Source organism: Cyanistes caeruleus, chromosome 11 (assembly GCF_971803275.1).
Source record: "Cyanistes caeruleus chromosome 11, bCyaCae1.hap1.1, whole genome shotgun sequence".
Lineage (NCBI taxonomy): Eukaryota > Metazoa > Chordata > Aves > Passeriformes > Paridae > Cyanistes > Cyanistes caeruleus.
The window spans coordinates 10525475-10539028 of NC_141711.1; the positions used below are offsets into that span (position 1 = coordinate 10525475).

The 13554-nt window shown below is 43.0% G+C and overlaps 1 protein-coding gene across 1 annotated transcript in view; it reads left to right on the forward strand.

Annotated features, from left to right (window-relative positions):
* Positions 1-13554, forward strand: part of LOC147650998 (uncharacterized) — a 131510-nt gene that overhangs the window by 42237 nt on the left and 75719 nt on the right. The window contains exon 2 of the mRNA XM_086846936.1: positions 12951-13059. Within this exon, the coding sequence (XP_086703062.1) occupies positions 12951-13059 (109 nt within the window). The remainder of the gene's footprint in view (positions 1-12950; positions 13060-13554) is intronic.

Below are 13554 nucleotides of genomic sequence, written 5' to 3' on the forward strand. Positions count from 1 at the left end.
TCCCATCAACTTCTATTTCTGCAAATTTTCTTCTGTACAGCAGCTGCACAGAGAGGGCTGGAGCACTGTGTGAAAGACTGGTCTCATGGGCTACCCTGGCAGACTGAATGCTAAAGCCTCTCCAACAACGTTGTTCTCAAGTGGTTTCCTCATTTTCTGGACTTCAGAGGTCCCAGTTATTTCAATCATGGATAACAGGATCCACTTATCCAGATGCCTGCATAAGCTCTCAGAAATTGGAGGTTTTTTTGTATTTTGTTTCCCTATTCTTTTATATATATATAGCATTTCCCTCAGTATGCTCTACTATCAGGCCCTTCACTATGATACAGGAAAGCAAAGCTTGTCCCTAGAGACTGCACTCAATTTGAATGACAACAGCCAAAATTTGATAGCCATATACTGCAAGTTCTCAGCCATCAGAGTAGTTTCAAAAGAAATGCAGCAATTTGTAATATTTTTAACCTAGTTTGTGTTCTTCCTTTTCTTTCAGATGCTTGGGGAGCACTGATGGAGGTGGGAGGGACTTGCTGGCAAGAAAGAGATTCCCCTCAAAATCAGATCAGGGGGCAGAAAAGGCTGGTCCCTGAGATGTGTATGATCATCCACTCTTTTCAGGTCTAAGTGTCCACGCTGCTAATGAGGTTTGAATTGAAATCCACTTCCAGCCACCAGCTGTAAGACTCCAACTGGACCCAGATCAATACGATCAAAGGCACACTGTGGATGTTACTCGGAGCATACCCCAGACCTAAGCACAGCATTTATTTAAAGCACATTCTCACTGGAATGCTGCTGATTTGGTAAACCTCCATTGCCTTTAATCCTGACTCCTGAAAACTCATGCCTGTAGCTGCTCAGTGTTCTGGGCTGCTCGTGGACATTTTCCTGTCCACAGCCAGATGGAAGCAGGCTGGAGCAGGCCTGCAGAGAAATGAATGTTTGTCCCCTGCACCACGAGGAAGAATTGTCCTCCTCTCTCACCTCTGCCACCTTCCAGCTCTTCTGTTTGCCACCTTTTTCTCCACCCTCTCTCACCCACTCACCAGCAGCAGCAGCTCTCCTGCCCTGCAGGTGCAGGCTCTGTTCTCTGTGCTAAAGGAGGGTCCCAGTAGCTCCTCTGAGGTCTTCATCACCTTCTGATGCAGCTACACACCAGGATATGTTCTCATGATCTCTTCTTGGTGTCTCTTGCTGTCCATAGTGTAGAATCCAAGGGGCATGAAGGGTAGGAAGGAGAATAGTTGTGAAAGTGACATTTCCTATCCATATTCCTTTCTGTGCCATGAGAACACACTTCCATCCCCTGTAGCATTTAATCATATGGCTTTAACTTTCCTCCCAGCACACAGGGGGAGGGGGACAGTCCCTGGCTAAACTCAGAATGCCATTTTGTGGCAATTTATGAACAAACAAGCTTCCCATCAAACCAATCCTTAGAAATGTCACTCCAGGCTGGCACTAAGAAGAGATTAAACGATGGATTGTCAACCTTCCTTTTTTTATTTGATGTTTTGAATTTCACTGTTCCTCTCTTTCATTAAAAATGAACTAGAGGGGAAAAAAAGCAGAATAAAATAGAATCCTTTTACATCTAAAAGTCAAGATAATTATCTCTTATATCCAACCCACTCCTCCAAGACTCTGAATGAAGCCATCATTAAAATCTGTGTCCATCTGGTGACTTTTCCACAGCTAATTAGGTGAAGAAGCCAGTTAACAGATATGTTCTGCTGAAATATTTTTCTCTCTCTCCATCTTTTTAAAAACTTCCAGACATGGCCCATGTACAACCTGGATGCTGCTTGTTCATCCCTCAGGGTCTAGGAGAACCTGAGGAAAGGCAGGGTGGGAGATGGATGCTTGGTGAGATGTTCACCAAGGCTCTTCCATGGCATCAGGGCTGGGGAAAAAAAGGAGGAAGGGGACACAGGAGGCAGCAGGTTTGACTTCTGCTGTGCAGGAAGCCCTTTGGCAAGCTGGTCAGATGTTTTGCTGGCATAGTTTCAATGCATTTCTGCGTGGGGCTTCTTTTAATACTGTTATTTTCTCCCTGTGGTTTGTCAGGCACTCAGCCAGCCTACTAAAGACTCTCTACCAGATCCCCATCTGCTGCATTTATTAGAGCTTGTCACCCTAACACCTAGGGGCTGCAAGGTATTGATTCCTCCTGCTTCCAGATGGATGGCTCGTGGGGTACCCCCTCCTCCCCCTGACCCTGCACCAGATCCTACTTTTGGAACTTTGAGGACTGCAAATTTTCAGATAGTCCCAAACTCACAAGAAGTTTCCTGTGGGAGCCCTCCAAAACTGAATATGGTCCATACTGACTGATACAAATGTGAGTGAAGGAGTGTGCAAAGTGCACTGACCTCATCCCATGTTCATTGCTGGAGGCAGCATCATTCTTTGAGTGCTGAAACCATCTCGAGGGTCACAGGTGAAATATTCAGTCACCCTTACACCTTATGAGAGCTTGGATATCATGTCAAGGACAGTGGGCAAGTGTCTGAGTGCGGCAGCTGAGGGCATAAATCCATTAATGGTTCTGCCATCAAGCACCCAGAAGGTCTGGCCAGTTGCACACATCACCCAGGGTCAAGGACAGCTGACTGATGGAGTGTCAGAGTTCACTGCCCAGACTCTTGCTCACTCATCCAACCTATTTTTCCCTTTGCAGGGGAAGCTGCCAGAAGCCTGTGCCTGTTTCCACAAAGACTCTAGGGCTCACAGCCCCACAGCTCATAGCAGGATTCACAGCATTCTGGTTTGGGGGTCAGGCATGCACGGAATTGCTGGCCAAGCCATCTCCTCTGTGTGTGTAACACAATTCCATGACTACATGCACATCCATCACAGGTAGTGGAAAAGACCCTTGGGATATTTGATGGCTTTTCTGGTGTGTTCTGTGGTCCCTCCCAGTTGGGCCCCACTGCTCTGGGGCTCAGTAGTGTCTATGCAGGGAACATAAACCCCTGAGAGTACAAACCCTGCCTTGCTCACTCCCCATCTCTGGAAAATGTCTGCCTCAGTTTGGCACAATTACATTAATGTGGTTATAATTCTAGAGGGACTGTAACAAGTGAGTAATACAATAACTTCACAATCTTTTCTCAAAGACAAGTAACAGACCACAACGACTCTGGCTCAAGGGAAGCAGGACACACTGACACAAAAGGTCTTGGCCGATTTTAATTTCTTGGATTTGGCTCATGGAGAGAGAAAATTACTGAAAGGATTTTCATTGTCAATTACTTCTAAATTTTGAGGTTAAATGTTAGGAGAGCCCAGAAGGGTTAATGTTCACCAGACTTCATCTCTAGCCAATGACTCCCTGCTGCACCTATATTTACATCATGCAATTGTCATTACAGCTAGAGATGATAAAACTTGATAAAAGGAGTTCTCTATGGACACTGGACAGAAATAGAGCTGAGGGAAGAATTGCAGCAAGGGAAGGATTGCAGGCGATAAATATATCACACTTTATAAATACAACCATAGCTCGCTGCAGCGTCATCTAAACTACCAAACATCCTGTCTTGTGCTCCACCATTCATGAGCAGTGCAGAAGCTGTACAATTCAAACACAAAGAGAATGAACAAAGACTGTTTTCTTTAATGTTACTGCAGTTTTCAGGAACACTGGGTTGCTTCAAGGCCGTGCAAGGAAGGTGCTGAGCCAATTAAGATATTTTTCATATCTGGTGATAAGTTCGCTGTATTGGAGTTAACTCTGCCTTGTACATCTTCATCAACAATGCAATATCCCTTATACCAATTTAATTTTACATTGCCAGCAAGATAAAGGCAATTTATAAGTTTCAATGAGGGCAGACTGGCTGTGCTCCAATCCAATCCAGGGAGTGTAACGTTTGCTGGGGAATTGCTCAAGACCTTAATGTCTGGCATATGGTGAGCTGCTTTCATTTCTGACCTGTGCAATTAAGGTCAGCGGCAAAAATTACATTAAAACAGTTCTTTATTAATCATGTTCTATCTAGGGCAGATGATGACAACCTCTAAGCACAGAGACCCAGCAACCACAAAGCAAAATACTGCAAATCTCAAAAACCAAGCATTAAAAAAGCTTTGAAGGACATTTTCTTTGGTGCTTTGCCCATGGCTTTGTAACAATAGAGGGTAGTGGTCACATCTTGGGGGTAACAACATGCAATCAGTGCTATATGGTGATATTCATTCAAAATGTGGTGCATTTCAGAGGTACCTGGCAAGAGAAATCCATGGGGACCTTTCATGCCTCTCTACTCTATTGAAAAACAGGTTCTCCAAGCAGGCACTAATTTCTGAGATGGCTCTGGGTATCTCTTCACAAATATGCCTGCCCTAAAGACCAACTGATCTCCCTTTTGACATGCTGTGAAAATGGTCTCTGAAAATTTGTGGTTAGCAAAACTTTAATTTTCCTGAAACTCAGCTCTCCACTTTACCCAAAGAGCTGCAAATAAAAGTAAATTTACAATGCACCATGAATTTGCATGATGTAGCAGGGAGAAGGAAACGACCCCTTCTTGCCTCAAAGGAATACCCTACATTCACAGTCTTCCTCTGGACCTAATCCAAACCCCACTCAGTGCCTCAGACATTGGTTTAATCCATTTTTGCCTGGGTTTTGTCTGTCATGACACATCCCCTGACCTTGCACCATGAACACCTGCAGCAGAGGCTTGAGGAGCTCCTGACGTGTTTGAACTGACCAACAGGACACACTGAGACTACAAATCATCACGTGCCTCATCCCCTCGTGGACAAGGCTGACTGTTTCAGATTTTTGCTACCAATGCAATGCAGTGTTGTGTACCACAGCATCACTAGTTCACACCCAGTGTCTGGAAGAGAAGGAGTGGCCACAGGAGGAACAGCCTGAAAGACCCACTGAGCAGCGCCCCAGTGATCCTGACCCACAAAAGGAAGGCAATGTCAGAGTCAATAGAAACAGAGAAGCTGGGTCTGAAACACAAACTAACACAAAATAACCCTCAACACATTGAAAATTAAATGAAAAATAGAGGAATGCAGGCAGAGGCAAAGATGAATTTATAATTTATATCAAGAGAAATGTGTAAAGGAGGGAAAGACAATCTGACCCACATATCTTTATTCCAGCATTCACAAGCATCTGCATTAGCCACTAAGAGTAGCAATCCTATCTCATCTCCCTTCTCTTTGCTGTACATTACTAATGTTAAAAGAAAGGAAAAATAACAAAAACAAGGTATTCCTGTCCCTATTGTTTATTAAAACATATAAAAAATTCAATTTAGAAATACAGCAATAGCCAAAAAAGTTCTGTTTTACAGTCAAATATCTTCACAATCTCTATTAACAAAATGAAGAATAAAGCAGGATTTCAACAAAGCTGGCCAGATATCAGGAAGTCATTCTGGTAAGATTCTCACTGAAAACACCAACAACATGATTCAGTTTTGTGGTTTAGCTTTTTTCTTTTTTTCTTTTTTTTTTTTCTTTCTCTTACACTCCTTGTACCCTTGCTCACTGTAATTAGCCCCATAACTTTTGTTTCGAATAAATGTCTTTTCTTTTCCTCTCTCCTGTTGTCCACCTCTTGGGATTATTTTCACTCTGTTTTTGGGGTTTTTTTTCCTGTTTTGTTTTGTTTTCTTTAACTAATTCCTTTTTAAACACTACCTGCATGCTACACTGCTCTTTCACCTCACTGGTGTGACCCCTTTCTCCTTCCATCTACTTGATACGTGTAGCCCAGGACTTCTGTAATCCCCATGATAGGTTTATTTATCACACTCTAATGATTCTTCTATCCACGCTCCACATCTCTGGGGCTGGTTCTCAGGGAAGAGGGCAAGAGGTGGCTGTGTAGCAATTTTTGTTTATTTTAAATCTCAGTAAACCACTTGAGCCGGAGAGGTGGGAAGAAGAAACCTGTGTTATATATTTTTTTTTTCCCCTTACATTTGATTGAAAAGATACACCTGCAGCCAAGGCTTTTTGACACATGAGCCTTCCTGGACAGAAACATCTTATTGCTTAAGAGAAAAATAAATACAAAGTTACGAGATGTATTTTACCCCAACTATATGAGTTTAACAAGCAACAGTATGTGACACAGGTAGGATAAGTAGCTGTACAGGCTTGAATTGCAGTGAACAGTGTGATGTGCTCCAGGGACAGATAAGTTCATAAGCCAATGATTTAAGCCCTTGGTCCTAAGACTAAACTCAGTCTCAGGGACTGAGTTTGGTTTGGAAACAAGGCTGTATTTCTCTATAACCAGCTGGAGAGTTGTATGTAAAGAAACATAAAGTTTCTCCAGGTTTCAGGATGCCTGCAGGATCAGATGTAGCACCAGGTCCTGCAGAAACCCAGCTGATGCACAGTCAGCCCATCAGGAGCTTTGAGCAAATCTGAGCTATCACAGCAAGCACCCACCAAATCAGTGCTGTGCCTTGTGCAGCCACCACATACCTGGTCCTGTGCTGGAAGCTGAAATGGATCTGTTGTATCATTAAACCAGAGGTGGAAGAGTTTATTGTGCTGTGGTGAGGAATGGTTAAGCGTCTTCAGTTCCATGTCCAAGTGACCTGTATCCAACCAGAGAATGCTTTATAGATAACATCAGCAGTGGTGCAGTCTGTGCTGGGGACAAACAACAAACACTTGTCACAAATCCTAACAGAGGACAGCTCCTGTTGGTCAGTGCACAAATAAAAATCTTAACAGGACTAAAGACTGAGGACATAAAGGCAATTAGTAAAATGTTTGTAGCATTCAAGGTTCTGAGAACTTCTCGTCCATAGAAGTTGAACAGCCCTTCATTTCACCTTCTAATAACTTACAAGCCCATTAAAAATATATATCTACCTCACCCCTAACCTTCCCCAAAACCAAATCTTTAATCAGCTACACCTTTATGCAGAATCAGCAGCAGCAATGAAGAATGACCCTGTAGCAGCAGCCCTGTGAGACAGCGGTTTATTTTTCTTTTTCTCTCCCCCTTTTTTGTTTTCCCCTTTGCAGCTGAAATTGTGCCTTTGAAACATCTTTAAGTGCTGGAGCTTTGTCCTTTCCATTTCTTCCTCCTGTTTGTATATTTTCCAGACAGACCCCCTGGAAAAAAATTGTTTTCATTGTTTTTAGCAAGTCAGACGTTTCAGCTCTTTCCTAAGGTATACATTATCCTCCTGGGCTGTGCTGCTTTGAGTCTGGACAGTACTTGGCACATGTACTCCCTCTCTGAAAATTAAATCTGAAGCCACCACTGAAATGCAAGGAACAGACAGAGCAGAAATTATCATCCCTTTTAAGAGCACTTCTTATTCCAAAATATACCCCATACAAAACACCTCAAACTCGGCTCTTAAATTCGGGGTGACCCAAAGACTTTTAAGAGAAGGGCTGAAGGCAGAACTTAAGTCTGCTGCTGGTAAATTTTACTCCCCATCACTGGAAAACAACATTCATTAGGCAACTGGTTTTTATGTATCTTCAAATCAATGTTTTGTCAGAGTGTAAAAGGGCTTGGCTCTTGGAAATGTCATCTCTGTGTTGTGGCACTGGTGTGTCCCATGGGGACAGCTGCAGCACAGCTCCACCAACCCACCTCAGACCTGACAGGCAGACTCTTCTGCCAGTCCAGCCTTGCCTACCCACAAAACTCAGTCAGTGAGCCTGACACTTCCTGCCACTCCAAGAGATCACCAGGGGCTGGAGATAAAAAACAAACTTCTTTCACTGGGAAAAAAAATTTAAAATTGAGCCTCGAAGGCAGCTTCCAGAGGAGAAAGCCGGTAAACTAATGTCTTCTATCCTGGAACAGATCTCAGTAAAAACCAACAAGCCTTACAGTACAAGTTTTGGTATTTTCTGTACAATCCTGCTCAGCATTAGTTGTAAATCTTATCGGGGGATAGGCTGTTTGTTCTCACACAAATAAAATAACAAATGGAGTGAAGAACGCAGAGAGCTGACAATCACCAGAGGCAATGCAACACTCAGAGCTCTTGGAATCAGAAGAACTATTCAGCTCAAGAAGCTTAACAGCTCTTCATTTCTCTCTCCAGAAACTTATGAGCCCATTAAAAATATATATCTCTGTATTCCCTCCACCCAGAAGCCTTCCTCCTCCAACCAGCTGCGCCATTTAGTGCAAACTCAGCTGCAATGAAGAATGATCCTGTAGAAGAACCCCAGGGAAAAAGCTTTTTCTTCCTTTCCTTCCTTTCTTCCTTTTTGCAGACCCAGTTGTGCATCTGAAATCTCTCCAAGCAGCTGGCACCTTGTCTTTTCTTTTTTTAATTTTCTCTTTTTTTGTGTGTGTTTCTAGGCAAGGTGGCTGCAAGAGAGGCTTTCATCTTCATTAGGGCCATACGTTTCTGCAGGTTCATTAGGCTCTTTTTTTGTTGCCATTGGTGTGCAGTTGTCTGCAACAAGAAAAATAGCCTCAAACATCATTAGCCTGCTAAAGAAAATTTCAGCGCTCCTTCCTAGAGCTTTGGGAATTTGTGCTGTGTTGAAACTTCAGCAAAATCAAGAATCTGACATCAGGCTTCTTCCTTTATTCTTTCTCATGCACCTCGTGACAGACATGGTTCCTAAGGGCCCAATCTTGCCTTTACATAAACTGTGCTGTAGGCTTAAATATAATCCAGGGCAAAGCAAGACCCTGATGTTTTTCCAAGGCAGCAACGCACCTGCAATGATCTCTCCCTGAGGTGAGAGCTGACCCATTCATCATGAGGGGTGTTGACTCTACACATAAAAACGACAGCTTAAATGGTATTTAACGATATTAGCTATTTCCCAGCTGATCATTTTAGCAGATTCACTCAGCCATGTGCAAGTTGGCAAAGCTTGGGGCAGAAGGCCACACCTGGCCACTCAGAAACAGCCCCCTTGGTAGCTGAGTGCAGGTGAAATCAGGGCCCATTTGCTGAAGAGCTTTTCATCTGACACCAGCAATCAGGAGGCTTCAGGCCCCCACTCTGCTGAGCCCAGGGCTAATACACACACACACAGACACACACACAGACACACAGACACACAGACACACAGACACACAGACACACACACACACACACACACACACACACACACACACACACACGTGGAGCGTGCGAGCTCCTGCTAACGGTTTTTGGCTTACAATCCTCTCCTCAGCATCTGCCTTGCTTACATTTGAGGCCAGTATTTTTTCCTAATTTATAGACTAAATAAATTAATCCATGACCTCCCAGCAGACATCCCGCCGTGCCCTGCTGAACACCAGGATTATTTCTAGCTGAGTGAATTAAACAGCCTGGAAGACCTGAAGGAGAATTTAGATTCTGGGGCCTGAATGCTGGTCCTCCAGAAATATTGGCCAGTGCTTGCTCAAGGTGGAGGAGATGACCTTCCATAGCAAGGGACTGAGGGCTCTGCTGTCAAGGTGACTCCACATCAACTGATCATGTGTCAGTCAATCCCCAAAGTCAAACTTCTGTAACCACCTTCTTCATCTACACACTTTACCCATCTTTATAGCTGATCCCAACTCCCACTGACTGGGTTCTGCTGACTCTTCCCCACACTTCTGGCTGCATGTGCACGGATACTGACAGCTGTTTTAATCTCATCTGCCTGTTTTCTGCAGGACTGATGAGCCCCAAGGTCATCCTGCTTCTGACACCTCTCTCCATGGAAGGCCCCATCAAACTTCTTGCAATAAACAACACTTCATCCTCTGCTTGCCTGACTTTGTTTCATATATCTTTTGCAAATGACCAGTCAAATGACAAGTTGCTGCCCTCATAAACATCTTAAAGTGCCTACCAGACACACGGTGAGCTCTGCAATGTGCTTAGCTTGCCATTGATTTCCTCATACATGTATAAAGAAATAATCTTACCCATGAAATGAGAAATTGGAAGGGAGGATGTATTGTAAGCATATTTCATTAAAAAAAAAAAAAAAAAAGAAAGAAAAAAAGAAAGAAAAAAAAATCCTTAGATGTAATTGCTCAAACCAGATGGGAAAACTAATTGAACATAATAACTGTGGTAAGGCTTTGTGCTTCATGGCACTGTTGGCTGAGCTTTATCTGGCATTATGGCATGTGGGCTCCACAGAGAATTGTTTGCAGCTCTAGGAAACAGCCTGCAGCCTGGACAGGCTTCACATAAACTCTGTGGCCACCAATCCCACCTCCTTAAAGTACTATTTTATTTTGAGAGACACAGATTACATAAGGTTGCTATAGCCAGTTATTTTCTAAATAAGCAACTCCATTTTTACCTTCCCCTTTAACAGTTTTTACTCTACTGATTGGTGTTGTGAATATAAAATTTATTGCATCTTGAGTGAGAGCAGGAGATTCAGGGAGAGTAAAGCAAAATGTAATTTGACATCAAAATAACTCACAGAGAAGCTGCTTCACTGACTGTAAGATTAATTGTCATATTTAATGCATTATAAACCTCTACTTGTTAATTTATGTCAAGTCACCCCAAGATTTCCAGGCTGTTGCATCAGGCAGTTACTGCTTTCAGGGTAGCTTGCTCTAACATTTAGGTCCAGCTTGGCTATAGTCCATTAGGATCTTACTGCTCAATTACAAAAGGAACATTAAAAAATTATTTCATCTCATGGCACTGATAATAAATCAGTTCTTCAAGACCAAGTTTTCTGCAATGGTTGACTGACTATATTTTAGCATATCTTTTTCAAAGCCTTGCAATCTTATTTTGCAGACCTTGAAGCTTTTTAAAACCTTGTTTTTGTGCACCTGGATTCCTGTGACCCATCCCCAATTCAATCCCAGCACAGATTACAACATCACCTTTCTTCAAATCTATGGGACTCCTTGAGCCACAAACCACTGGCCAAGAAATTGAGAGGTTTAAACCTATTTTTCCTCCCAATTTTTAAGAATTACCCCTAAACATCTATTATTATCTAGTGTTTAAGAAAAGAGATGGCATGAGCTGAATCTTTGGTCTGATTTGGCATGGCCCTCATTGGAGCACAGCTCTGGTCCTCCATCTGCCTGTCTGTAAGAGGGATGAGGGGTGGGTTTGGTAACAGTTGTATAAAGTCAACATCCATGACAGAGGGGTGAGGCCCAGAAATCTGTTTTTCACACAAAAAAACTCAGAGAATTCCTTCAGAATCATCTGGGTGGACTCTCCACGCTGTTCGCTGTGCTGCACAGGAAGCACGTTCCCCTTCAGAAAAGGGCAGATCGCAACAGGCAAAGGAAACCTCTGTTTCAAGCAAATTTAAAGACTATCCATGCATGCTTTAGAGGCACAAATTAATCCCCCCCTCTCCCCACAAACCAATCAAACAGCAGTGCTGTAAACGTGGAGACATCAGAGTGCAATCCCCCTCTCCGGCTCTCTCTGCGCACCGCACACACTCACACAGAGTGTTTGTCTCCGGGTCAGTGGGAAAGTTAATTAGAAGAACGGAGTTTCTTGTGATGGAAGATGCCACCCTGTTATGATTCTGAGTCCTCTCTCTGCTTCTGATGAATTACAAATGACAGCGAGGGAAGTGAAGGACACCGGCAGTGACAGTTTGTCAGCCACGCTCGCTCTGCGTACGTTTTTGTGGGTGGATAACTTTTCCTTCCCTGTTCATTTACACCACTCACTACAACTCCCTTCCTTCCCTCTGCCTCCTCTCCCTTCTCTTGCCTTCACCAGAGGTGACTGGAAGGAGAAAGAGAGAGCAGCCTCTTTGATCAGACCTCGTGTGTCTCAAAGGATGGGGTTGGGGCTGGGCAGTGCATCCCCTCTGGATGGGGTTTTCAGATGCGATAACGGCGATGCTGAGCAAACAACATCTGATGGGGCAGGTGCAGGGCTCTGTGCTCAGCTGTCACTTGTCTCCAGACAGGCAGGAAAGGAACCCAGCACTGAAATGTTTCTTATCAAGAGGTGCTGCTTCTTTCCTCCAGCCTATCAATCAGGAAGCCAGCAAGTAGATGAGCAGGGCTTGCTCGTTGCTGGCTCTTCATCCTTTGTATTTTTGCAAGTTGTTCATCTAGTGCTACAGTTATTGTTTTTCTTAAGTGTGTTTTTAATGAGAGGTGGCTGCAGTTATCCTGGTATATCATGGGCTGGTAAAAATGTATTCTGCACAGTGTGATTTCTCCCATCCCAGTATTTTATATGTCTACCAAATACCTGTTTCTTCCCCTTAAAAAAAAAAATAAAAAAAATAAGACAAAAAAAAAAAAAAGAGAGAGAAACATAGAGATAGAGAGAGAGAAACTCATTTTAGTGAATTTTGCAACTTTGAGCAGTTTTTTTGGAAAACCTCTCTTTGAAGTTGGAAACAGATTTCAATTAATTCCAGAGGAAGAAAATTCTGATTTTATTTTCTTGAAAATGGTAGATCAGTTTGGAACTTCAGTTTGGGAAGGACTGTGGACTGTGGAAGTTTTCTCAGGGCAGCAAAAGCTCTCTGAGTGATTGGAGTGTGCTTCTATTCTCCCAAGTGCTTCTCCTTCACAGAAGAAGATAAAACACACAGGGGTCCTAAGCCTTGATCTAGGAGCCAGAATAGGGATTTGAGCACTTCTTTCAAAGGACAGAAAATTAAACAAATAGCAATAGAGAAGAATATGTGTTCATGAATCAGATTATGATCATGCCTGAGTGAAGACAATTGGTTGTTAACTCTACTCCTATTAAAGTTCATATTCTGAAAGGCTACACAGCTGCTAAATAAAAGCTGAAATAGATTTCTGTACTAACTTCAAGGTCATGTTTCTGCAGCATTATGGAATACATTAAAATGCTCAATTTATCCTCTGTAACTCAAAAAAAAAGTATAAATGTAGCTTATATTAAATAAACCTTTGCCAGGATCTCTTCCTCTCTCACTTTTTCTCATTTGACCTCTATATTTAATAGAAAAATGTATGCAGTATGAGAAGATTTTCTTTATTATATTTGCTCTTTCCGCAGTGGAAGACATTGTTGCCCAGAAGGAAAAGTATATAGAGCGTGTCCTCTGGTCCACAAAATCCACTGACCTCAATCCAGCTATTTATTGTCCATCCACAGGACAGCAATGGTAAGAGCCCTGATTTTCTTTGATTATGAGCAGGCACATGCCATGTTGTGCATGGATAAGGTGCTTCCTTTACCTCCAGACTAACCCAGCTTGGTGAGGGCTCACCTCACCATGCAGGGGCTGTAGTTTTAGCAGAATTCCCAGTCCATGTATTCAAGGGCAAAAAATCACAATCAGGCACTGGAGTGTAAATGAAGACAACTGATGGAGGTTTTTTTGTTATTACTGCCTGCTGGTGCAGGGAAATGTCCCATAATTCGTTAAGATGTGTTAGAATCCTTTAGGGAATGTTTTCAGTAAGGAGAGAGCAGCACCCTGCTACAATGACCATATGGCTCTTATGCCAGATTGGGATTACATTTTACCAGTTTGGAGTACACACAGAGATTGGCCATTTTGGCTCCTGACAGGGGATATACAGCTTCAAAAGCATTTTGAGTAGGATGTCTGCTGAGTGTGCTTCTTTCATAGAGCATCCATCAAAATCCTGGTAAC